This window comes from Python bivittatus, unplaced genomic scaffold, assembly GCF_059951505.1.
Source record: "Python bivittatus isolate LINGU-HERP-01145 unplaced genomic scaffold, Pbiv_v1 ctg000970_np1212, whole genome shotgun sequence".
NCBI lineage: Eukaryota > Metazoa > Chordata > Lepidosauria > Squamata > Pythonidae > Python > Python bivittatus.
The window spans coordinates 1,733,836-1,760,390 of NW_028277121.1; the positions used below are offsets into that span (position 1 = coordinate 1,733,836).

The 26,555-nt window shown below is 44.7% G+C and overlaps 1 protein-coding gene across 1 annotated transcript; it reads right to left on the reverse strand.

Moving 5' to 3' along the window:
* Nucleotides 1-990: 990 nt before the first annotated feature.
* Nucleotides 991-26,555, reverse strand: BEND4 (BEN domain containing 4). Its single transcript, XM_088131195.1, has 5 exons — nt 26,015-26,555; nt 12,473-13,036; nt 9,894-9,985; nt 5,035-5,275; nt 991-1,208 (listed from the first exon to the last, which is right to left on the reverse strand). The coding sequence occupies exons 1-5, from the start codon at nt 26,553-26,555 to the stop codon at nt 991-993; spliced, it is 1,656 nt and encodes a 551-aa protein (XP_087987321.1).

Genomic DNA, 26,555 nt, shown 5'->3' on the forward strand with positions numbered 1-26,555 from the left:
TTGGTCAATGAGACAGAGTCAATGACCTTCTTTACTCACTAAATCAGTTGTCTCCCGGGGCTCTCCGCACAACTGCGTGCAGTGGTGTTTGTGCAAAGGAAAAAGAATGAGAAAGGGATGGCACACGCAAAACCATGATTGCACATAATGAAATCAGGACAGGAAGCCTGCAGCATGATGCACACCCTCTCTTAACAGTGCTTTGATTTACTAATGCAAGCCTACTGGAATCGGGGGAAATTCAAGCTATTTTCAAAGTCAAAAATAAACACAAATGTTGACTATGGATAAGTAAACAACTCTCTCAAAACAAAACAGATCCCCCTGCCCCCCCCCCCATGGATCTATACTCCTGATTTTGATATCTTTCGGTTACAATGAAATGCTAATACTACACATTTCTAGTCAATTATAAAGAGCTTCTGTGGTTCGGTTTCAGAAATGCGCATAACTCAAAATAAATGGAAAAGGAGAAAGATTGCAGGTTTGGCTGTTCTTGTGATGAAATGAGAGAGGGTTTTCAATGAGAAGTCGGTTTTCGACATTCAGGCTAGTTCATCCAAGCGGCAAGTGAGACGCAGTGCCCCTGAAGGAATTGCTGCAGGCTTGCAGAACCAACGATACGAACAACTGAGAAAAGTAAAGAATAGATTCTACCATGTTAAAAAAGAAAAAGAAAAAAAGTGGGAGGTGGGAATACAGTAAAAAATGCTCATAAACAGGTTACCTCCTTATTTGCTTGCAAGACTAGATTTCAGACCAGATTTCCACAATCTGGTGTCCACGACAGCAAAACCACACTCTCTGGAAGATGATGGGAATTGTAGCTCAGCACATGTGGCTAGGGAAGGCTACTTTACACACACCGCCTTGGACAAAACTGAACCTTCAACATGCTTTGGATTCTTAAGTCACATTAAAACGGAACACTGAACACACCGTCTCGGTCTCTCACTTGCGTATCTGGGTGGGTCTCCTTCCTTCCTGCCATCAGTCTCCAGAGCCATCATGGATACCTCTACTGAAGAGGTCATCGTGCGAACTATGTGGATCAATCCCGTCATAGTACGAGTTCCCGTTGTGGAGGAAAGTCCCCACTGCCCGCCCTTGCCGAGCGTGTCCCACAGCATCACTGAACACCTTGTTGATCTGTTCTTCGGAAGGCATCCACCAGTCTGGATTAGTGGTACAGTGCATCCTAATGAATTCTGCAGGGAAATTAGCAAATTAGCTCCGAGGGCATAGAACGGTATCTTGCTACCTGGGCCAGGGACAGAAGGACACACAGTGGTCGCACAGCTCTTAGCTGGTAGATACCCCTGCAGATACCACCTACACATTTGACTTTCAGCTGGCGGCCTTTAGGGGGGATTGTAATACAATACCCAAAACAGAGCAAATTGTGTAAGATGGCTGAACAATTTCCAGATGGTTTGGGCATCTTTGCTTAGCAAATGGGTTGTTGGAGGGAGAGGAATGACGGGATGTAATGCATGGGATGTGGAGGAACAACAACAGCCACGGAGCCAAGACAGGAGTAGGAGAAGTGTTTTGAAACTTAGGTATGAATTACTGAGTAGGACGGTGTTTATCTTACGTTACAAAGTAAAAATAAATCTCAGCACCCCAAAAGGAGGTAGGACAACCCAATATAGCTTTTCTTGTTTTGTAAAACTGGCTCATCAGCTCATGCGTTTCATGCAATTTATCCTGGTGGGGTTTTTTCTGAGGCGGGGGAATGGAGAAAATATGCTACCCGAGAAACTTAACGCCTCAAAAATGCTTTTGAGATGGCTCCAGGCCTGGCCCAGCTACCTGCAAGTGCTTGGTTGAAATCACAGCAACCAGAAGAATCCTTTTAAAAAAGGAATAAGAAAAGGCCCCTTGGCAGCTAAATTCTGCCTTTCTATTTCGCATGTTGTACTTTTCCTATACTACAAATTTGCAGCGTGAAGGCAGCCTCGCTTTTTAACACAGGAAATGGTCTTGGAGAGAAGTTTGATTTTTAAGCACTGTGAAAAAACTACCATGACAAATTCATTTCTCTTTTAACTGAAAGCTCAAATTTCCAGAATATCAGTCGTGTCATACAATTGGACTCAATCTATTTGGCAAAAATGTCATGTTTTGAAAGCTTTTTGAAAGCTGGGCAGCAGAAAGGAAATGCTTCCTTTCCTCCTTAGCATTTAATCAGAATTGTGTGAGGATCTAACACAACGAGAGTTCTGTGGCAATACAAAGAGTTAAGCTTTTGCAAGCTTTGATGGGACAGACCCATGTCATCTCTGGAAATTTAAACAACAGTAATTTTGTCTTTCAGATGTCATGAGACTCTTACCATTTTTTGTTACTGTTGTTTAAACGGGCGATTGCTTTGGAAGACCAAGGCACCCTTCCTCTACCTGGTGGCCTCCAGATCTGTTGCACTGCAACTCCCATACTCCTCAGCCAATACGGCTCTTTAAGTTGAAGCCCAACAGTTTTGGAGATCAAAATATGGGGAAAGGGTTAGTGGCCTACAGAGTCCTTCTCGGGGAAAAAAGAATTCAATGCCAAAACATTTATAGTTGGGTTGGACACAACTGCTCAAAAATATTTAGGTTAGTCCAGCAGATTTCTCACATCCAGCAATGAACAAACGGATTCCTACAATCAGATTTCTCAACCAAATGAGGTTGGGAGGACAAATATCTTCTATAATGTGAGAAGTATGGGGAGATGGTTCCCACCCTGCCAAAAGAAAAAGCTGAGCTATGATTGGAAATGGACTTAGTTGCCAAGACCAAGAAGTGGGCATATGATATGGAGTGCCCGGCCCAATGGAGATACTGATTTTCTTCTTGCCTGCATAATATTGTCCCAGTTGGGCAAGAAAAGTCCATTTATTATCTTTACTGCCTGGTCACATCTGCATAACAAAGAGTGGGCCAAGAGTGTGATTTGGCCTAGGTTTCATGCTCAAATTTTAGATCCTTATTATTTTTTCCACTTAACAGTATGCATGTATTTAACACTCTCTCTGGGTGTGCATGCGTGCCTTATGCTGACATTTTTATTTTTATTGTATTTCTTAACAATGCCTAAAGATCTCAGCAGCTGGACATGGCCCGACTACTCGTGATCGCTGTGGCGGGAGAACCAAGGCTTAATAAAATGCATCCATCTCAACAGAAATAACAAACTGTGCCAGGGCTTGTCCGCAAACAGTGATAATCTTTGAGTAAGTTGGGGAGCCAGCCATCGGCTTAGCGCCTGCCCCTTTCTTTCTCCTGCGGGATAAATTCCAGAGTGGGAAGTTAACTGCCAGCTTCTGGATCATGCGTGGGCTTATCAGGCAGGCACAGTGACCCTGTAATGGGAAGGGGATGGACCACAGAGGCCCGTTCATCTCCCCAGCCCCTGCAGGGCTGCAGTATTGTGGTTAACTGCTAGCAAAGCCAATTTGTGACCAGAGTGAAAGGGAAGCTAATGGCTATGGTGGTTGCACAGCTGCTGGGGATGGAGGGGGCAGTCAGGGGATCTGCCTGATCGTGTTTCAAGGGCATCAGCCCACCAGAGCTATTTGCACAATGGTCACATCCAGATGGGCGAAAGTCAACTTCTGGGTCTAAATGCTATTGCATCTCACTAAACCAAAGCTGGTATACAGTATCAAAGCCACAGCCCAGGGAAGCATCTGCTTTTCGTCCTGCTGCTTTATGGATTGTTAGCGTTTCACATCTCACAACTTCGATACAAAACATTCAGACCAACCAAAGATGAAGTGACCACACCATTGCAGTTTAACACTTCTGCGTGGAAGAGGTTCAGGGAGAGAAGAAACCGTGCCTTTGCACCAATTTCACACTGTTGCTCCACCCTGCATCAATATTCTCAGGTGCATCTGTCAAGCAGATGGTGCTCAGTGAGGGGGATGACTGGCTTTGTGCAACTATGCCTGGATTGAGGCTTTGAGATTTTATTTATTCATTGGCTATCATCTGGCTTGCTGAAATACGTTATAACATAACTCATGAAAAGCAGGTAAGTATGTTCAATCCATTTTAAAGCAAAGTTTTAGTTCTGCTTTTAAAAAATAGTTAATTAAATAGGGCTAATTTTAATCCATTAGAGAGGACTTTGATCAACTGAGTTTGGACTAAGAGCTCCTCTATTTCTGTCAAAGCTATCTGAACCATAATATTCTGCTATAATGAAAAGGGCAACTTTAGAAAATGGTCTCTCCATCTAATGGGTGGCTATGTGCATTTATTATACTGCAAATTACTGAACCAAGTGAAAACTTCCAAAACATTAATAACTATTGAGTTTGTGAAATAATGTTCTATTACTTAAATGATTTTCAAACATTCTATCTTCATGAATATTTCATGCATTATTTTGCCCATTAAGGAAGATTGGCAGGCTAGCCAACCTTGTTTGGGCTACAAAGGTAAGCAGGGTTGGGCTTGGGCAGTACTCAGATGGGAGACCTCCAGAGCTATAGAAGAGACTTGGAAGAAAGAAAAGAGAAAGAAAATTGAAGAAGAGATTGGCAAACCACTTCTGTACCAACTGCCAAGAAAACAATATGGATGTGTCCATGAAGCCGTAAAGAGTCAGACTGGCTTGAAGGAGGCTTTACCTTTTAGCAGGCTGCAGTAGTTCTTAGGGTGTGTTGGGGGGGATATGCTCAATTCATGCTCAGTGGGGAATGAAGGTGCGAGGTGTCATTGATTGGTCCAGTAGGACCTCATTAGGGCCTAGCAGCAGCAGCCCATGAGAACCTATCACAGGGGCTTCACATTACAGGGAGAGAAGATTCCCACCACCCATCACTGTTCTCCTGAGGATTTCCTCAATCCTCAGGCAGAGAGCCCTGGAGGAAAGGATCCAAAGGGAGGTGACAGATCAGTCGCTTTCTCTTTAAAGGGCAGCTCCATCTAAGCCCCAGGACTTCTCGTATTTCCCCGAAGGACCCTCCCTTCTCCTAGTACAGCTAATGTGGTGAAATGAGATTGTGCATGGTGGACATTGAGTGAAAAGATGCAGTACCTCTGAGACATGTTACTTTCACTGGATCCAGAGGGCGTCTTTCAGGACCAGTGTCTCCTGACTGCACTGACCTTTTTCTTTTTCCAAGGCCGCACGAGTACTTAAGCTCATCGGTTGTGAAGACAAATCTGATGAGGTACCGAAGGAGCCGTCGTCCATCTTTCTTGGAAGAGTTGACGGCCTCGTCCCACTGTTTGCTAGTGATGAAGACGGGGTAATTGTTCAGCAACTGCTTGCTCCCCTAAGAGGAAGCAGCCGGCGTTCCCAGTTGGTCAAACCGAGAGAGAGAAAGAAGGTGGAGTCAGATGCCAAATACAGGAAAGTAAAAACAAGGCAATTGTAAAATGCTGGTAAACAAAACTTACTCTGCCCAGAGCAAGAAATTATTCATCTTGAGGACAATGTAAAAAAAGTTGCACTTGCATTTTGCAAAACGAGAAAAGTGAGGTATAATGAACACCTTGAGAACAGAAAAAGCTATTTATAATGTGCTTTTACAGGTGAGCTAAAAAGTGCCAAGATCCAGTGATTGAGAAAGCTAGTTAAGTATAATCTTTTCTATTCTTTTATTAAAAGGTGTAAAAAACACCTTTGGAACAGTGTGAATCAAACAGGCTTTTTCATGCAAATGGAAAATAGATACTCCAGAATTTATTCTTTAATAAACCTATTTACACAAATTAATGTAACACCTTTCATTTTGCGCACTTAGAACTACAGCAGTTACATTACAGGGGAAACTGCTAAAACCAGTAAACAGAGTTGAAAGGGTAAGATTAACAGCATGGTTACTAATGAATTTTGCATGTATGCATATGATTACCTTGGTGAATGTTATCACATCTGTCTGGGACAATTGCTTCCACAAACTTTACTGGTCAGTATTACCACAGCTGCCCAACTCTAAAAAAACCTATTCAATGAGTATTCCTCTTGATGTTGTCTCGGGAATTATAGAAGGGTTATCTTGACTACCAGCTGCTAAGATGCAACGGCAGAGAAGGATTTCTGGTCTCCTGCTTGGTTCGTGAGCTTCACCGAAAGCATCCTGGTGGCCACAGAATGTTGGCCCACGTGGGCCACTGGCCGGATCCAGCTGTGTTCTTCCTGACATCTGTCCTTATGGTTTTATATAAAAAGGAAAGTGGATTCTGACATTCACTCTGATGTTTAGAGAGGGTATCTGTATCTCTCTGTGTGCACGTCTAGGCGTATATACATACGTAGGCACCTACACTATGAAATTAACAAATTCCCATTTAGCAAACCTTAGATGACTGGACCACATTTCTATCTGACCATTCCACCAATTCCCATCAAAACAAGACAAAACTTCAGACAGTGCATCCGAAGTTGTCCACATGAGGCCATTTAATTTATTCTAATTTTATTTTAATTTTTTGACACCCATGGCAGTTTAGGTCATTTGCATAATTATTACACAGACAACACAAATGGTGACATTTGCATCAATCTACATCATTTGCATAATGACATTGTTACACAAATGACCCAAATTGCAGGGATGACAAACTTCCGTATTTAATAGTTCTATAAAACTAGGTATCACCATATATGTATGTCTCTATTCCCACCTGTAGATAAAATGACAGACCAATCCATTATGCTTAGAACTGACTAGAACCCTTAAACAAAAGTGACTACAGGTTGTCCTCGACTTATGACCATTTGCTTAACAGTTCAAAGTTATGACAGTGCTGAAAAAGTGACTTATGACCGTCCTCGCACTTACGACTGTTGCAGCATCCCCACAGTCATGTGATCAAAATTTGGGCACTTGGCAACCAGCATGTATTTACGATGGTTGCAGTGTCCTGGGGTCATGTAATCACCATTTGCAACCTTTCCAGGGGGCTTCTGACAAGCAAAGTCAATGGGAGAAGCAGGATTTGCTTAATGACTGCATGTTTTGCTTAACGTCTGCAGTGATTTGCTTATTGACCGTGACGAAAAAGGTCATAAAATTGGGTGCAACTCACTTAGCAACTGCAGTGCTTAGCGATGGAAGTTCTGGTCCCAGTTGTGGTCTTAAGCCAAGGACTACCTCTATACTCATCTACTGAAAATCCAGGCTGGGATTGTGATAACAGAGAGGGATCTGATATTACTTGTATATTTATCTGTATATCCCATTCATTGATTTATAAAGTTAAAAATGATACAGCCTGAGCTTTGTCTCTGTACACATATTGCCTTAACCTGTGAATGTCTGCTTGGAAACAAGCCTTCCTGGGTTCATTAAAACTCTATTCAATTCACATGTGCCTAGAATTGCAGGTTTATCTATAAAGGCTGTCCTGCCCACATCATGCTTGGGAAGCCTGGCTCATAAAAGTCCACTTAAATTCTTCCTGAAATTAGTGTGCAGAAAATTGGTCTTAAGGTTAGCACAAGATTTAGGTCAATTTGTTAACAGAGATGTAAGTCTAGGAGTAATATAAATTTTATTGTTCAAACAGCTTTGGAGGGGTGCAAGATGAAGACCTTACCCCATATTTCTTGACAGAAGATAATAAATCTGACCTAATTACAAATGACTTGATTCAGATCTCTCTCTCTTTCCCTCCCCCCCGTCCTTGAACTCCCCTCCCCTCAATTACTGTTTAATATATGCACAGCAATCTCATTAACACTTACTACATTGCACTTCAGAGAGAACAGCACAAATTTCTGTAAGCGACTTCCTTTGGACGCGATCACATTTTGTAACACTATGCTTGTATTCTTAGCACACATGCAGTGAGCCACTCTTAGCACCAGGATCATGATGCCAGCTGTAGAGACAAAGGCTTACAAAACAGAATACGAGGGGTTTTAACATAGCACATGCACTACTTAATGGGGAGAACTGCCAAGCAATTCTTCCATGGGCTTTCTAACACTACTAAGAGGCTCAACACATACATTTATAGTGATATAGTCACAGTTATGGCTTCCACGAAGGAATGGCTGGAGTTAAAGTTTGGTGAGATGCTAAGTATTCTCTGTTACGGATGCTTGAAGGCAACATCTTCCTCCTTGGAAAGAACCCAGGTTATAACTGGCAGGGGAGCAAGAATAATGGCCAAACGGTTGTATGTCTGTAGCCTGAGCATGCCTTCATAATCTAGTTAAGAGCATTGGGAGATGAGTGATTAAGCCCATGATCTCTTTGTCCCCCATGCTATTTAATACCTACATGAAGCCACTTGGGGAGGTCATCCACTGGTCTGGGGTGAAGTTCAATGTGTTAATGATACCTAGTTAAACATCACCCTGGGCTGAATAGAAGAGGCTGTGGATGCCCTTACCCAAAACCTAGTAGCTGAAAAGTTCTGAATGAGACAGAATAAACTGAGATTGAATATTGGCAAGATGGAATGGCTTTTCATTCAGCAAACAGTAGTGGCTAGGTGGACAAACAGCAGGGCCCTTGAAGATGACGTGGAAACTGCAGCTGGTGCACAACACAGCAATCCATACAGAGGCCAGCCACAACCGGTTCAACAGCAAAACACAGTGTTACAGTCACTGCCTTGGTTTCCAAGCCAATTCAAAGTGCTGGTTTTAATCTATAAAGCCCTACAGGGCGTGCACCAAGGATGTTTGTGGGATTGTCTTCTTCAGGTTGACTTTGAGTAGCTTGTTTATTCTGCATAGGAGGGAGATCCGGGAGATGAAGCGGGTGGGGCTTGGAAGCACTGATTCTCCATCATTCCTCGGGCCCTCTGGCGCATAGAGTTCTAGATGGCCACCACATTAGTTTCTTCAAGAAAGCTGTTAAAACAGAGCTCTTCCATCAACCCTTCAGAGATTGACATCCGCCCTTTGCCCACAACTTGCTCATTAATGGGCTCTTTTAATTTGGCCAATTTGGTTTCATATTAGTTATTGACACAGTCTCCTCTTTTGTAGGACCTTTTATGTTATTTTTAATTATTTATTTTATTTTATCATTAAATTTGTATGCTGCCCATCTCCCCCAACGGGTGACTCTGGGCGGCTCACAATTAAAAATCAAAAGCCCAGAAACAATGAAAATACCCCATAAATAATTAAATTACTCAATCCGTAAAAATCCACTATAAAAACAAACCCTATACATAAATACTAAAGATATTCAAGATGGGGTTTTTTAAAAAATCAATTACCCCACAAGCCACTTCCACTGATGCGAGCCCCCATCCGGCCCCCGGGCCTTCTGGCATAGCCAGGATTTGTTAAGTCTTGTGAACCACTTAAAGTTTTATAATTGTATAGGATACAAATAATAGAAATAGATAATCAACAGACAAGCACCAGAGTAAAAATCAGAATTTACTACACTGCACCTGTGCGGATTCCTAGCAAATACGAAGCAATTAACCGAGCGCACCAAATTCTATATATTACAGAAATGCCCAGGCTGAAAGAGACTATGCATTATAATTAAATTGGTAGCGAGCTGTAACAATGGGTGCTCTGCATTAGTCAGGTATCCATCCTTATCAGTAGTGATGCCTATATAAGTAGACTTTCCCCCAGAATCCATCCTATGCACTGACTGACTGAATGAGGCCAACTTAAATATTTCTGCACACTTACGCATGCAACAATACAGCAGTTCCATAAAGCCATCTATTCGATAGGGACAGGGCATATAAACTTGATGAAGACCTCTTGGACAGAACCTCTGTTGGTCCACAGGACCCCATAAATCTAATGTGTTGCACGTGAGAAATAAGAACCTTGATTTTAAAAACTCACATTTTTTAAAGAAGTGAAAAGCATATTCAACCATCATGTACTGACTTATTCCTCTGAGAATTCATATTTATCAAATCTTTCCATTTATGACACTTATCACCATCATGTCCTACCTCTGCTGGCTGCTCCACTGTCTGCGGAATCATCAGCTGATTATGATGCTGAAGGACCGTCTTCAAGTAATCTAGAACAGTTTGGCAGGGCACTGTAAAAAAGACAGTTCCCACGATCATGCCTTGCTTATTAGATTAAGAACAAAACCTGTTAGAGAATGAAGTACCAGCCTTTAGTCCTTCAAATACCACAGATTAGTGGAGACCAAGAAGTAGAGGGAAATCATGTACAGAGGGGAAGAAGGAAGAAGTATCCAAGCTCCAACTGTACTCCATCCTCCTTGGAAAAGGGAGGTTTCAATTTACAAACCAGGATCAGCAGCATCTGCTGGAAACTGCAATGATGCCAAAGTGATGACATGTGTGCGATGATGCAATATCGCAAATGCCACAATTATGTATCAGATGCAAGTATGGAAGCTGTTGCCTGGGTGTAATTGCATTATTACTCATGGGTCATCCCTTGTACTTGCCTTGTGGGTATCCACGCCTGGATTGCTGAACTATGTGCTCATTCCTGTGGGCTTAGCACAGGTCCCATTTTCAGAACAAGCTCTTACAGCCATTAGAATGAAAAGGCTAAGAAACATAGAGTTGGAAGAAGCCAACTAGGCAGTCAAGCCCGAACCCTTTCAGACATTCAGATGAAAGCACCTTCCATATTTTAATCCATTTAGTTCAGCACGTTTTCTCTGGAGAGGGATGAACCAGAACTCTCTGGGAAAGAGTGATCGTTCGTCTTACGAAAGGAGCTTATTGACCCCAGCCCCTGCTTAACAGATGTCAGCCATCCTTGAACATGACTGGACCTGCCCTTTCTCAATTTGTCTAATCCAGTGTTTTTCAACCTTGTCACCTTTAAGATGTGTGAATGCTCCCTACTGCTCCTTTAGAAAAGCTCAGATACTGAGAAGAGGTTGATGGGATGGAGAGTCTATGATCCAGGAAATAAAGATCTAAAGAGAAAACTAGAGGGAGAAAAGACAATGAAGCACTGAAGAGAGATTGCCCCGGGGGAGGGATGAGACTCGGTTTGTCACTTGGGTTTGAGTATTTCCATTTGTCTTGCCCCATTTTTGGCAAAGGGTGGGGTTTTCTCTATTCCTTCTCTCTTCTGAGTCTTTGCCTAGCTAGATACAATCCAGGTGGGATTTATTTGAAAAAGTTGAGGCTAAGCTGCTGCTCGTTCAGGTATGAGAACCTGTTGCAGAAGAGTTACTCTTGTTGTATGAGAGTTGGCTACCTCAAGTGCCTTTAAATTATTCTGCTTCACTCTTCTTCTTTTCTTGCTTGGATATGGGCAAGGGAACTTGTGTTTGTATCTCTCAGAAGGGTATGAATCATTCCGTGATTGTAATATTGAGACTGCAAATTTTGTCTTGCACTCTTGTATTTGACTGTTTAGATCAAGTGGTGACTTTATTTAAATTTATTGTGTGAGCCAAACTGTCTGCTGCATGCACAATCTATCTATGGAAAATGCAGTGTACAGTTAATTATGACTGTACTATTCAAATCCTTGCAGAGGAACAGGGGAGAAAGGAGATTGGACTGGACCATTTGATTCTGAATACCACTTTTCTCTTATCATGTATGAACATGAGACACTAAGCTTAAAGAATATTTTAAAATGCATATTATAGTGTCTTACGGCATCTTAAAAGCTACCATTAATCCATAACCTTCCATGGATTAGACGTTGCTTCATCAGAAGCCCTTCAATCATCCACAATCTCTTGTTGTCCAAATGAGCTGAGATGTGCCAAGCTCTTTCTACAAACTGTAGTCTCAACACCACTGGAGGACCACAGGTTGGGTAAGTGTGAGTTAATTCTTTAAACCCGCTGAAACAGATCACACAACTGTGGTGATGTTGACTCTTACATGTAAATTCACTAACAGAAGGTTCAATGATGTGGGTGGTTTTAGTAAAGAAGACCAAAAATCTCTGTGTGTGTCAATCACTGGGCCTGACCCTTCATGCCTCTAAAACAGAGATGAGCAACCTAAGGCCTCAGTCTGTTTTGACAATCATTGGAGCTCCTCCCCCACACAATTTCTCACTGTACTGATGAATTTTACTTACAAATTCCATTAATTCATTACATGGTGATGGCTACCAACTTGTATGATTTAAAAGGAGGTTGGATATATTTATGGAGGACAGGTTGACTCTTGAACTCAGTGCCTTCAAATACTAGTTGCAGGGCAACTATGTCGGGGGGGAGATAATCCCCTGCTTACAAGCACCTCACAGGACTTTGGCTGACCACTGTGAGAAATAAAATGCTGAACTAAGAGGGGCCTTGGCCTGACACAGTAGAGCTTTTCTGATGTTCTGAAGAGGTAGAAAATACATGGCAACACCTGGGCCAGCCATAAAAAATGTAGTTATAAAACAGAAATCCTCCCCCAGTGCAGAAAAAATAATCTGTTGGTGGCCATGTGCATCACGTAGCTGCATTACTTCATATAATCACCCTTGCTACTCCTGTCTTTGATCAGAAGATGTGAAGTGGTGTCCCTGAGCACTAGAAGGCTGCTCATCCTGCACACCGCATTCAACTGTGTTACGTTACCTGGAATGCTCTCCAATTTTCTTCGGAGTTCTTCATTTTCTTGTTGCAATGAAATAACCTCCTGCTCCAACTCTTGGCAACGAGGACAGTAGCCTTCTTCCTCCTCCTCTTCCTCCTCCGGAAGTGTAGAAGAAGATGGGTGGCCGTGGGACTCAGAAGTTGCTGGAGAAGTCCATCCTCCTAGAGTATGAACTGGAGAGGTGGAAAGTGGGTCCATGTCTGCCAAATGGCCAAAATCACTAGCTGAGGAAGCATTCTGAGAGGAAAAGCTTCCAGAAAGCAAATAGTTTTGAAGAGAATCAGTAAATACCCTCAGAAAAGCTGAGGTCTGCTGCTTCTTATGCATGTACTGCAATTCTAGATCTAAGTTGTCGGAGGTCTGACTGTGGACCATTTTCCCAAGCTGGCATTGCTCTGGTCTTTCATTAAAAGCCATGCTTTCTTGTTTCACACAGGAAGTCAGTGGCTGAGTGCGATTGTTGTCCAGAAGTTTTCCTCCACAATTTAAAAGACTAAGAACCCGGCTGCACTGCTGAGCAAAAGCGTCCAAAATCATGCGGCTCTCTGAAACAGAAAAGGACATTAATTGCCAGTGTCTAAAACAGACTCACCTACTAGTTGCAAAGTCAAGGAAACACATTCAAAACTCTGTTTACATTGGATAAAAGGCAAGGTATATTAGACATGAGATGGGCCTGTCCTTTCACTTATTTTCTTTGGTATTATTACCACTTTTCTCAAACTGATGTCAATGGTCATGATGATAGGGGGTAATGGGAGTTGTCATTGTTCATCTGGCAGATGCCAGGTTGGGGAAAACCAGGGAGGATAGCCTGACTTTTCACTCTATGCCACATTAACCATTGCATGTGATATTAATTATAAGTTGTTCTAAAAGAGAGAAACATTACCTACAATACTTATTTCAAAAGGATAAATATTATAGAAGTAACATCTAAAAGTTGTGGATTAATTTTTCTCCAGCCCCGTATCACACAACCCCAATGGCATGTCTTCCTCTTGTTTCCAAAGGCATATTCTCTTTTCTGCAGGTATGAGTTAGTTGGGTCGTCAGCAAGCCTTACACGTCAAGCAGATATTAAAATAGTTAATAGTTAAACTATCCCACAAAATCCCCAAACTGGCAGCAAGACACAAACCTGTCTTGAGATACTTCCAGACAAGGCTTCTGTTGGGCAATCACTTTGTCACATTCAGGGGATGCTGTGCAGAGAAGACTATTTGTTGGCCTGGGCCTTCCCGCCAATCTTCCCACCTCACATATCAGACAGAAAGTTTTTGTTGGATCAGGAACATTTATGCTTAACACCCTCTTTCATCTTTAAAGCTCAGTGGCTGATTCGGCGCAAACCGCTGTCTCTTGGCTCAACTGACTGGCTTGTTTGAGAGTTGGTGGGACAGAAGCTACATGAGATCACCTTGAGCTACTTGATGGAAAGGTAGAGCATAAACGAGAGAGATACAAGTGAAAGCATTCCTGTGGGCTGGTTGTGTGACCTGAAGCACATCTCTACCTCTAAGGAATATTTGCTTGGACATTCCTCAACCTGCCTGCATTTCATGACACCTTTGCTGATCATCAGTATGACACAGCACTTAGAGGTGGAGAAAATGCAATTGCATAAAGCTTGTTTTTTCCTGGACAACTTAAAAAAAGCATGACTTGAAGAGCTGGGAGAATCCTATTTACCCTCCAGCACAGACATGTTTGAAACTGGATTAAAATCTGCTGAGAGCAACAGTGGGCACATAACACAAAAAAGAGCTGGTAGGCCTCCTCACCTGCCCTTAAAAAAATGACTCTCCAATGACTATTTTTCCTCAATACGACAAAACCCCACATCATTAAGCAGTGCAGTGCATAACGCTAAGCCGTCCTGTTAGGAAGCTGCAGGACCATGGAGAGCGCCAAAGAATTGCAGAAAATGTGCCCGACTCACCCCTCATCCTGTATTCTTAAAAGCAGGAAGAACAGTCTTCTTCAATTTGACATTCTTCACATTTAGCTGGTGGTAATGGGAATTGAAATCCAATAGATCTGGAGAACACTGATCTCCAGGAAGTTAGGGTCAGAGCAGAACATTTTAATAAAAAAGGAAAACTGTAACTCCACTGCTAAGATTCTTATTCCTTGACATATCTTTTATACTTCACACTGGAAATCAATGGGAGATAAGGTCAACATTAGCCCTGAGATGCCAATGAAAATTGTAATAATATATGATTCTAGACTTTAACAATTATGATACTTATATGACTATCTCTTGCAGTCTTTTTTGGGTGGCATTGTGGCCACCACAAAAGAACTCAAGATTTGTTCTGGCTTTTTCAGTGTGGAGCTTCAGGAGAACAAATAACTCTAATGTTTCAGTAGGTTGCTTCAAGTTTCTTCTAAAATGTTTGGATGGCTATAGCAGAGTAAATTACCATTCTTATCAAAAGTCTATATGGGGCTTCTTCCCCCCCCCCCAAAGTGGGCCTTTAGCAGAACAAATATCTCAAATGTTTCAACACGTACCCTCCAGGTTTTTCTGAACCATTTCGATGACTCAAGATGGACCAATCCTTAAATGACTCAAGATGGACCAATTACCCTAAGCCTTATCGAAGAAGTCTATATGGAGTTCTTTAATGATTCTAGATCTGTTGGAATCTAAAGCTGTAGAGCCTCTTTGCTCAGGCAAATGATCCAAGCTCCAAATGATCAGGAAAGTCCCCAACAGAAGGGGTGGGTCACAACAGAAAGATGGTGGGGTATAATACTCACAGGGCATGTTCTTGCCATGACAGCCCAGCAACTCCCAGCCTCTATCCTGCTCTACTAGAAACTATCTGAGCGGCTGGGTGGCCAAATCAGTGAACGCTCATCAGATAAACAACAGATTGAAATCCAAAGACTGAACACATTATGAAGAAAGCAGGCTTCTGTGGAAGTCACAGCACTAGAAAAAAACCAAAACAGTGGACACACACACACACACAGAGGACTCTGCTAACATTCTGATTAGATGATAAGAGAGTCATGAAAATTTAAATGGCAATGGAAGCTTTGATATAACGTTGCCTTTCCCTCATTATTCACTCACTCTATTTTCCTTTTGAAAAATACCAAAGGATGATATTGATTGGAACTTTGTAATTCAAATACACAGCGGTTTTTCATTCGTTTTAATCCTATAATCAGATTCTAGACCTGAAGCTGTATTTACCCTCTGCATTTTAATCAGGATTATCCTAAGTTTGCAGAAATGCGTCCTCCTTTTGTCTCCTGTTGTTATCTCCTCCATCCATTAATGAAGCAAGATATGAACAGAGACTTGAAATATTGTACGCACTCTGCCGAGCATTATGATTTCCCTGTGAAAGATCTCTTCTGGCACTGCAAATAAAGATAGAAATAGCCTATTACACATTCAAAAATCAGGAAAAGACAAACATCAAATCAGAAATGAAGCTGTTGCCATGTGGACTGGCTTTTCTTTTTCTCCATTATGTATCTGTTATTGATGATAATGATATGACTGAGAGGGGCAGACTGATCCTATCCAAATGGACCCACAAAACGAGGCAGGAGAAAGGGAAGACATTTGTTATTGATCCAATTCATAGTTTATATTGTGGTACAATTTGCATAAACCATATGTGCTGTAGGACAGAATGAGAGACTGATCAAAACAATAATAAGCACATATTTTAATATAAATAGGTTGATACCTTTGCAATCATTAGCTAGAATCAAGCGATATGCTGATTTTTCTTTTTTTTTTTTTGAGCATCTAAATATAATGTTTTACAGTTTCCCTTGTGGCTCCAAAAGAATACGGACTAGAGCCTTAAATAATCGTTGCACCTTCAGCAGGGTTTTGCTGAGAGCTGCAAATGTTTATCTCTGTGGACGAGCATTCACCGTAAGCCATTGGAGAATTCTGCATTTGCTCAACTTCTTAGAAGCCAGTCCACAACTGCAACTATCCAACAAGACTAGTTTGTTAGGAAGATTTTTCTTCTACTGAAGGAATAATACTAGTTTGTACAACAAAGGACCCGCATAGTAGAAACAAAAGCAGCTTTGGCAATGACATTACTTATTTGCAGACCTGAATCCTTTAGATATTTGCTTCAATTAGCTGCTGCGTAAATGTTCCCTGTCTTCCAGGAACTTGTGTTGGTGTAGAAGTTCTCAAACAAAAGCAAAGGGGATGCAGTACTGTGTTACACGCCCAGCTACCTTGTTCTGGTTCAAAAGCAATTTGCCAAGAGTATAAATAAGACCATAAAGTTCTCTGATGGAGGACAGAGGAGGACGCTTTAGAGCAGAAAGTCTTCAGAGTCAGCCTTTCCCTTTACTGAAATCAGGTCTTTTACAATACTGAAGAAGATGTGAATGAAAGGATCGACAGGCCAAGGAAAAGCAAAAGACAGTCCTTTGACTGTACCATGCCACATGGTAACCAAAGAAACTTTAATTGTGGATGGAAAGTTAAAGTATCAGTTAAATTAGACCAAAATGTCGTTCAATTAGACTCAAATGTTGTTATACAACTCCTTAATTTCCCACCTGTACAGAGATTGTATTGTGCTTCTAACCATGAAGGCTTCGGGTAGGCAATAGGCACTTCTGTGGTGAGATTCCAAAGTGGGGCAACCCACCAAAGAACCCCTCACTCAGGCCGTAAGGTCAGTTGGCCAAGTTGGCTTTGCACCGTAACTCAGAGGAAGTTGCATTTCCTGTTTCTGCTTTTTAGGAGCACTTTGCAAATCGCGAACTTACAAATATCCCCCCCAGCACTTGAAGAGAAGACTTGACGCATTTCCATGCATGTGTTTGTCCTAGGAACACAAAGGGAAGTGTGATTCACTTGTGCTTCTTAAACACACAAAGCTGCCTTCAGACTGGTATCAGGCTAACTGCCTCTAAGAAAAGCTCCTATTCTGGCATGTATGAGGGCAGGAGTTTAACACATCCCCCCACCCAGTGGGGTCCCAATCAACATGGTCCTCATCCTATTTACCATTCACAGTGGGAAAAAAGCTCCCACTGGTGTCAAAGGAAGCTTTCCTCCTCCTACAAACAGTAGGAACACCAAACATTTGGAGCAATGGCGGAAGAGTAAGGGTTGAAACTCCTCTCTCCCCTCCCCAAAGGTCTCAATTCCTCTGTTAATTTAAAGTCAACCATGCAAGGGCAAACTCTGTGACAAACAGTCCCTTGAAGTGGACCCTCATCCTGCCTCAAAGAGTGAAGGTCAAAGGCAGAGATCTCATCCTGTCTCAACTCATTTCCTCCTCTGTTGTCCAGCCATGTGGTTTTCTTTAGCAAGTCGCTAATTCTCAACTTCAGAGCCTCCTCCCTCCCCTGTAGACAGGGAATAGAAATAATTTTGATCTATTTCTGGAGTAATTGTAAGGAATACTTGAAATCAAGAGGGCTAGTGTGATGTGGTTGTTGGAGAAGTACTGGAACGCCCAGGTACGAACCCAAATTCGGCCGCAGAAGTTCACTAGAGGATTTTGGGCCTGTCGCGATCTCTCAGCCTAACCTACCTCACGGGGTTGTAGGCTACCCTGAGCTCTTAGAGTAAACTGCTTTGCCCAGAGCCAAGCCGTTGGTTCTCAGCATTTGTCTGCACCGGCTTTTCTTTGCACCAGATCTGAATACGGGATGCTTTGCATGCAAAGCGTGACTCAACCACTAAGCAGATCGCGTTTTTCTTTGCGCTCCAGCCCTTCCCCTGTCTCCAGGCAGGCAACCTAGATGACAATGCAGTAAATTTGAATTGTCACAAGTGACTTAGATCACTACTGATATCCTGGAGGAGGTGGGCTGTTTTGTTTTTTTTTAAGGTCTGATTTGCAAGACTGATAAAAATGCTAAGCATTATCACTGAAATGCAAGATTCAATGTTTCAAACTGGTATCTCCACGCAGAAAGTGAATGCAGCAATAAAGAAAAAAGTCACCCCATTTATTCTTATCTATTGAGAATTCTTACGTCCAGGGCAAAATATATTTTTGGCTTTTCTCCATCCTACAGGCCATAGGAGGGGGCAACTAGATCACACTTTGCCTGGAATGGCTCTTTTATTGATACAACATCCTTTTAAACTGAAATATTTAGAATGTATAGCTACCCTGGTCGCATGTAACAATCAATACTGCACACTTGCTTCTTGTCTTAGGTCACAGACAGAGGAAACGAATATGAGGAAACTGTATAGGGTGTATATAATTAAATCAACAATGCAATTTACGACTTTAGATTAATAGCTTAATAGCACAGTCTGCTGGGATGGATGTTTGAGGGGCTCGAGCCACAACTCAATTCCCCAACCTTCGAAAGGCTGCAGGGGACTATGATGTAGGGGTGGGATTCAAATTATGTTAGGGCCTGGTGGAGGTAAAGGTGATGGAAATCCGAATCAGACCGGTTCCATTCCTACCCTTAAACCCCCTCCAAAATCACAAATTTCAATGGCACGATCCTGGGCTGTTTTTAAGGGTTAGGGTTTCCTATTCAGAAACCTGGCTCTTCCATTTCCATATGGCAAGCGTAGCAAAACATGTGCTGTTGATAATCAGCCTTTTTTTGCCAAATTTCAGCTGCACAACCAGGGAGGGGCTGCAATTAATTGCCACAAATCAAGCTCCCCAAAGAAGTAGGTATCTAGCAACTATCTTGTGCTTGCGACATGTCTAGTTTTGTGCCTGTGTCTCCATATCAACACAGAACTGTCTGGGAGTGCATGCGAGGCTGTTACACAAGCAGGAGAGATGGTTCCATCCCACCTTTCTATCCATACAAGAACACAGGTAAGGAGTTAATCTGCTGGTCCCGCAAATCCTCGCTCCATCACTTGCACTGCCACTGCACTGTTTTTGCTCCTTCAGTTGGTGTCAGGCCTAGCCCAAGGAACTCCAAGAGACCATGCCAATTCAGTCCAGCTATGTTTATTAGCTACAACCTCTAGCAAGAATCTTCCCAGACTGAAACCCCAGCTCCCAAAGCCCTCCAGCCACAACAGTGTGAATTCCTCAGGGAGGTGCCAGTCTCATCCTCTTGTTCCTCCCACAGTCCTCTGGGGAGCTAAGAAAACGCTTATCTCCCTGAGCCTGGCCTCCATAATTCCATGCCATCACAGTTGGCCTTGCTAAGCCCATTCTCCTGGCTCTTCTCTGTTCTTCATGCTCCTTCTGGAAGCCCACCTTCCTTCCAACTCATGGTGTAACTCTCTCCTACGCCTGCACTCTTGGAACTAAGGGAGGATCATTCTGCCTTGTTCTCCCAGTTTTGCTCTGACTGGCTATGTGGAACCCATCAGAAGGCAGGATTTTGACTGAACAGCATACTAACAAGAGTTTTGACCGCTTCTTTCACTAACTGAAAAGGCCTTCTAGGTTGCAAAAGAAGGTTCACAAAAATGAGCTCGGGGTATTGGGTCTGTACTCCAGATGACTTTGTCTCTGAGTTATAAAGAAATGGCACCCCGCTAGAGCTGAAAAAGAATTCAGTGAGGAAGCTTGTGTCATAAGGCCCTGGCCCTGGTCCTATGTGCCGCTAATCCTTTCTCTTGTTACTTCTGGTTTCACCTATTGTCCATCCTTTGTTCAACCAGGCTCGGCAGACACCAGCCACCACTTCACTTTCCTCCCAGGTAGTTATGACAAGGTAGAGGAGGTATACCTTGTGGAATGAACATTGAGCCTTAACTCCAAAGGACTTTCTGTGGCCCAGCGGGGTCACCTACATGGTGCAACTCTGCCCATTGCTATAGCCAATAGCTGCACTTTCCTTTGGTCTGAAAAACAAACCACATTCTCCCCGCAGGCCCATTTTCTGGTGCCACCAACAATTTCATGTGATTAAACAATTACCCTCCAAGACTGCCTAAGCCAGTGTTGTCCAAACTTGGCCACTTTAAGATGAGTGGACTTCAACTCCCAGAATTCCCCAGCCAGCATGTCCACTCATCTTAAAGTGGCCAAGTTTGGACAACACTGGACTAAGCCATCTGCATTTTATTTCTTACATCCCACCTATATCCATCTGATTTTACCTGAAGGAGAACACTGTAATACAGAAACATTTCTGTCCTCTGCGATGCTCTCTCTCATACCCAGAAGTGCGAAAGGCATTTTAATAACAATGGTAATTTCAACATTCAGCTGGAGCAGTGCTATTTTGCCACTGTCTTCCAACCCCCCCCCTGCGCATTTCTTGCCACACATTTTTCATTATATTAAATCTACTTTTCTCAGCACTGTGCCCTCCAGCGACATCTGGCTGGTGCAACACGCCAGCGATGGGAGTTGTAGTACCACAGAGGGCATCAGACCGAGGCAGCTGCACCCCGATAACCTTCATCCAATCATCCATCCTACGCGGCTAAATGTCTTCTGAAGGGCTTTATTTTTACAGCACCGTTGCTCGATAATGAAACAATCTCATAATCTCTCCTTTCCGCCTAAATGATCAGAATTTGCTTGAGGATGTCAAAGTGAAATTCACATAATTGCAAGTTTGCTTATATTATTCATAGGGGCAAAAGAACAACACTGACAGTAGGTATCTGAGAATTTATAGGGCTGGGAGGGGGAAATCAACATTGGAATGGCTCATTTTGTACTCTCATGTTCCATTATGTAAATGAAAACTATTTTTTAGAGCAGCAGCCACTGATAAAAACTCCAAATTGTCAAAGAGAACAAGAACAAACTGTATGCAAATAGATGTTGAAACTTGCACGGAATCTGAATGCCCGTCTACCCTCAGAAATGCAATAGATGTATTTCACGCTTTCTGACGCTGGTGGATTGCTGGCCAGCTGCAGAAGGGCCTGCCTTGAACTGCCCACAGGACTACAGCGCTGTGGGAGAGATCTTGAGAGGGAGCGCGCAGGGACCGATCTATGGCACAAGGTGGTCTTCTGACCTGCCAAAGGGCTGCAGAAGAGCAGCCGTGATATCTCCAGAAGAAGCAGGGAAGCCGCAAATGAGACCCGCAGGTGCCCGCAAACAAGGTGTGGGGTACCCCCTGTGGGTTGCCTCCCCTTACAGAGCTAGAATGAATGAAGCGGTTGGCTCAAGACGCTTTAAACGACGGGGTCTTGGCCCTTCATGTGCCTTTCATCAGATACAGAAGCAAAGACATCCAGGGGTCCATGTACACCTGCAGCAGAAGGGAGGACACACCTTTCCTCGAGGCCATTCTGCATGTGCGAATGACTCCACCCGGGTGGGCAAGTCACACACCGTGGTCTCACCCTCCACTAGCGCCTCACTACGCTGCAGGTCCCAACCCTGTGGGGGTGGAATCAAAAGAGACCCCTTTCTCCCTGCACATGCCACGTGCACGCAGAGGGGGGCGTCAGGAATTCAACGAAAACTGCCATTTGAAAAACCCATTTGCTCAAACAGAAAAGGGAGATCTCCAGGCGAACAAAATTGCTTTCGGCTCCTCTTCCCCCTCCTGCTAAATAACCAGATAAGCGAGGGACGTCTCGACAAGAAGAGTCGGGCGACCGGATGCAACCCGGCTGAGATGGTCGCCTCCCGTGTTCAGCCGGTTTAGTCAACGCTGGACCGCTTTCTTGGACCCTCGGCTTGTCAAAGGGGGTTGGTGTTATTTTGATGGCAAACAAAAGCAATCATGCCTGCCAAGCGCATATTATAACAGGCAGCCTTTCAGCTCTGCCAGACAGAAAGTAATTAGAATGCTTTTAATGTCCAGAAGAATGATGCTGATAGGCTGTCACAGATGTGTAGATTTATGAATATTTATATGGTGGTTTATAGCTGACACTTTTATCAGTTGAAGAAGATAAAATATCTGCCTGACTCAAAAGCTTGACAGTCAGGTTAATAAAATCTCATTAAAGAGAATGACCTATGCAATTATATAGGATTTATTGTAATTCATTTTTGATTGTAGCCTGCTTAAAGATGCAATTTCCAATTTCCTGGTGCCAAATTTAGGCTGCATATCAAAACTAAGTGAGCTCTAACACCAATCCGTTGGTAGCAAAGAAAAAGAAAGAAAGAAAGAAAGAAAGAAAGAAAGAAAGAAAGAAAGAAAGAAAGATGCATTTAACATCCTAGAAGGTTCTGTCTTAAAAGAGAGAAATGTTTTGAACATCTCACATCGCAATTAACTCCCCCAAGCCTCAAAGACATTTACTGTGGTATTAAAGACACCCAAATCAATGCGCACAGCTATGCTTGGGGATTTATTATTTTTTTTAAGTCTGTTTTCTACAATTGTTCTGTACTGAGGTTCTCTCTATGTCATGGAAACAAGTCACTGGGGAGAGGGCTGTCGTTCTGAAGTTCCTTCCTTTCTTTTTTTTCTCAGCTCGCGGGAAAAACAGCTTCCTGCTCTCTTCCGAAAAAAAGATCGGGTTGCAGAAGAAAAGAGGAAAAGCAATAATCTCGATCACAAGAAGGCAGGGCATGAAGAAGAGGGGAAATTAGCTATTGCTATCTGTTCTCAACAAAAAGACTAAAGGTGGGTTTTTGTTTGGCTCTCAATCTATCTCAAGAGAGCTGCTGGATGAGAAGAGGTGTTCCTCTTGGGGTCAGATGTCCTGTGGGCCCCCAAAAGCCCAGCCTGGAAGGATGTCTTGCACAGAATGGACTACTCATTTTTTTTTGCTTTTTTTTTTTTTTAAGTTCAATGTTGTCTCTTGACATATTTCCACCTAGGAGACGTTCTCAAGACCTTTCCAATTTGGTTACCTCAAAGCCCTTTCGGGTGAGAAGGGTAGTCATGGCAGGGTTTGGACTCTGGACCCTCCGAAATTTGAAAAGCACAGATGTAGCCATAAAATCTGGAAGGGAGGAAAGGTGGTCCAGTTCTTAAAAGTGAAATTCCTGAACAGAGGGAAGGGGGAGGATGCTGGTAAGCGTGTGCTATAGCAAACAAGATCCTTTCAGATGCTGGAACACTGAAATGTTATTACGAGGAAGGTCAGCAGCAAAAGATGTCCAGACGAGGTACAGATCCAAGCAAATATGAGTGGGTACCAGGAACAGGGAAGTGAAGCTGCAAGATGCTTCCAGAAATGTTAGTTCTGGGAAAGTACAGAAACCCTCCCGAATCAGCTGGACTGGCACACTGCTGAAGAACAGGCTGTTCTAATGTCCCCAGAACACTCTGTCCCCGAGATGGTGAGTTGCGCACTTCCTTGAGTGGTAGCGGAAGCTTTATTTAAATTCAACATCTCCTACGAGGGGGTTGGAATTTTAATAGCAAGAGGGATGTGTGCCTACATGCCTCCTACAACAAAACATGTGGGGAAGGCCTCCCTTGGCATCGGCTCTTTTGATGGCGTGAAGGGAAGGGTCCTTCTCCAGATATAACGTCTTGCCTTCAAAAGACGTCCAGTGTGGTGGCCATCCCCAAAACTGCTGGGCTAAGCATAGTAGTTGCAGTGGCAGTAACATGTGGGAACATCTGGCCACACCACCTGGTTCTCCTCTTCTGCCGGCTTTCTTTCCTGGGAATCAGAGATATCCTTGGTCTTCCAAAAGGACTATGAGTGTGTCTACCACCTCTTACATGAAGGTGAGGCTGAAAAGTTGGCTGCCACTGGAGAGGTGTGGTGGGCTTAGATGAAAAGGAAGGGCTGGGTTTAGAAAGTTTGAGAACAGCTGCAGGGTACCTTCCAAACCTCCTCAGGAGAAACAGCCCTGAGACAAAGGCCAAGACGATGTCATTGCTTGACAGCCAATGACATCAACAAGACAGCGCCCAAGAATAAAGTAAGGCCAGATCGGTACTGTGGCGACAGGAGAGCGTCCATCAGTGGACACAGCTAAGTGGCAAAGACCAGCTTTGACCCATCCCATGTTCTTTACTATCTCCTGCCTTCAGATGGTTCTTTCACAATGCCTACATCGAGACCAGGCCTGCCTGACAATGAAAAGCCAAGAGCAAAACTCTGGTTTGTGGGAAAGCCTGAAAGGGTGGTCTAATCCAGACCTACACAACGTCCTTTTCTTACAGCCAGTACTCCTTCCACAAACCTTCCTTGTCCCTTACAAGCAAGGCTGAAGATGGTGACCCTCTAGAGACTAGATCTGGGCCCTCCAGGCATAGATTCCAACAAAGGCAAAATTAGGCACACCCTATCTGAGCTGCAAACATCCAGGTGACCCCCAGATGTCAGGAAAAGGATAGCAAAAACCTGAATACTCTGCTGCCATCTAGTGATCACTCAGGTGGTTTCTCTAGATAAGATTCCTTCCATGGTGAACTTGAAGCCACCCAAACTTACCTGAGCACACCTCTATCCTGATTTGGTTGCTTCACTGCTAGGTAAGAGACGCCGGGCTTATGTTTGCCACTGTAGCATAATTGTTACAGGGCTGGACCAGGCCCGGGTTCAAATGCACCCTCAGCCAGGAAGACTCCCTGGAGGATCTTCTGCCTGCCATTTTCTCTTTGCCCAATCTACCTCACCAAGATTTTTATGGCAGGGAAAAAAACATGGAGAAAAGGGAGGCTGTTGGGAAAGAAAGTTCAGTCTCCTGAGCCAAGCTCAACCGCAGAGGTTTTATGCAGTCATCCAAACTGTTTGATTCAAAGGATTTTATACGGCCGCCCTTTTTCTAGAACCAGCAACCGTTCAAGACATGGCTTGCTAGAGCCCTCTGAGATGTTGAATGTCTTCCAGTTGAGCAGACAGCCTTGGGTTGTGTCCTGGTCTCCAAAGCCCACCTTGGGAATGAATCCTCTCCATCACTGTTTCTCAAGCTCAGCGACTTTAAGACGCATGGACTTCAACTCCCAGAATTCCCCAGCCAGCATGCTGGCTGGGGAATTCTGGGAGTTGAAGTCCATGCATCTTAAAGTCGCTGAGCTTGAGAAACACTGCTGTACCTGGGAAGGGATACCAGCAACCGCTGCAGGCCTGGAGACCTACAAGAAGATGCGAGATCTTCACAGGTTGCTTGGATGTTACAGAAAGGGCTCCTGCGGGATACTCACGCTAACCCACTCGGGTTTTCTGAAACTTCCGCCACAGGTCCAGCGTGGCCGCCCACACCACGGCCCCCCGCGCCAGGTGAGGGGGAACTCAAAGCCCAAAGCTCGACCCTGACATCCTGGGAACGGGCGCTCCTCCGGCCGGCGCAACCCGGGTTTGTCGGCGTTTCACTGCCAGCCCCGGAGCGGCTCTTGGAGATGCCGGGAAGCAGCTGCGCCGCGCACGGGAGCCCAGCTGGCCACGGTGGGAAGCCGGGAGGGTCTCCCAAGCCGTGAACAACCCCCCCCCCCGTTCCCGTCCGGGGGTGGTTAAACCCTGCGGGGCTGCCGCGCGGCGCCGCGAGCATGCCAAGCGTGTTCTGCATCACCGCTACGCCCTCTGCACACGCTCAGGTGCCCTTCGGCTTTCTCCTGGCCGGGAGCCGCGCGGCGCCCCGGGGGCACCCGGGAGCGGGGGCTCGGCTTTTGTTCGCAGAAAGGCCCCGCTCCGGCCCCGCTGCGCCCGCCCGCCGCCGCCGCCGCCGCGCGAAAGTTAATACCTGCGCTCAGCTCCAGGCCGCCGCCGCCGCCGCCGCCGCCGCCGCCTTCGCTGCTGCTGCTGGCCGCCCCCTGGTGGCTGTGGCCGTACCTGGCCGAGGAGGAGGAGGAGGAGGAGGACGAAGAGGAGGACGAGGCGGCGGCGGCGGCGGCGGCCGGCGCCGGGTGTCCCAGCTGCGCGGCCGAGCCCCGGGGCGCGGGGCCGTGGGAGGCGCGGCCGCCGGCGAAGGAGCCGTGCGCCGGGTAAGGCGGCGGGGGCTCGCCCAGCGCCGAGGAGGAGGAGGCGACCGCGGGGAGCGGCTGCGGCTGGAAGTGGGGCGGCTGCGGCGGCGGCGGCGGCGGCGGCGGCGGCGGCTGCCCGACGCCCGCGCGGACCTGCGGGATCTCCACCATGGTGGGCCGCTCGTAGCGCCTGCTCAGCGCCGGTCTGCGGCTGCTGGGGAAGGTCTTGAGGACGCTGAAGGGGCTGCGCTGCTGCCGGTAGATCTTGGCCCCGCTGGGGCCCTCCTCCGCCGCCTGCTGCATGGCGTCCTCCATCAGCAT

Bases quoted from the DNA above. Each gene is read 5' to 3' on its own strand.
- BEND4 (XM_088131195.1), bottom strand. From the start codon at position 26,555: ATGCTGATGGAGGACGCCATGCAGCAGGCGGCGGAGGAGGGCCCCAGC. The intron at 13,037-26,014 runs GTATTAACTTTC...TTTCTGTTTCAG, and splicing joins CGGCCTGGAGCTGAGCGCAG to AGAGCCGCATGATTTTGGAC. The intron at 9,986-12,472 runs GTAACGTAACAC...TCTTTTTTACAG, and splicing joins AAAATTGGAGAGCATTCCAG to TGCCCTGCCAAACTGTTCTA.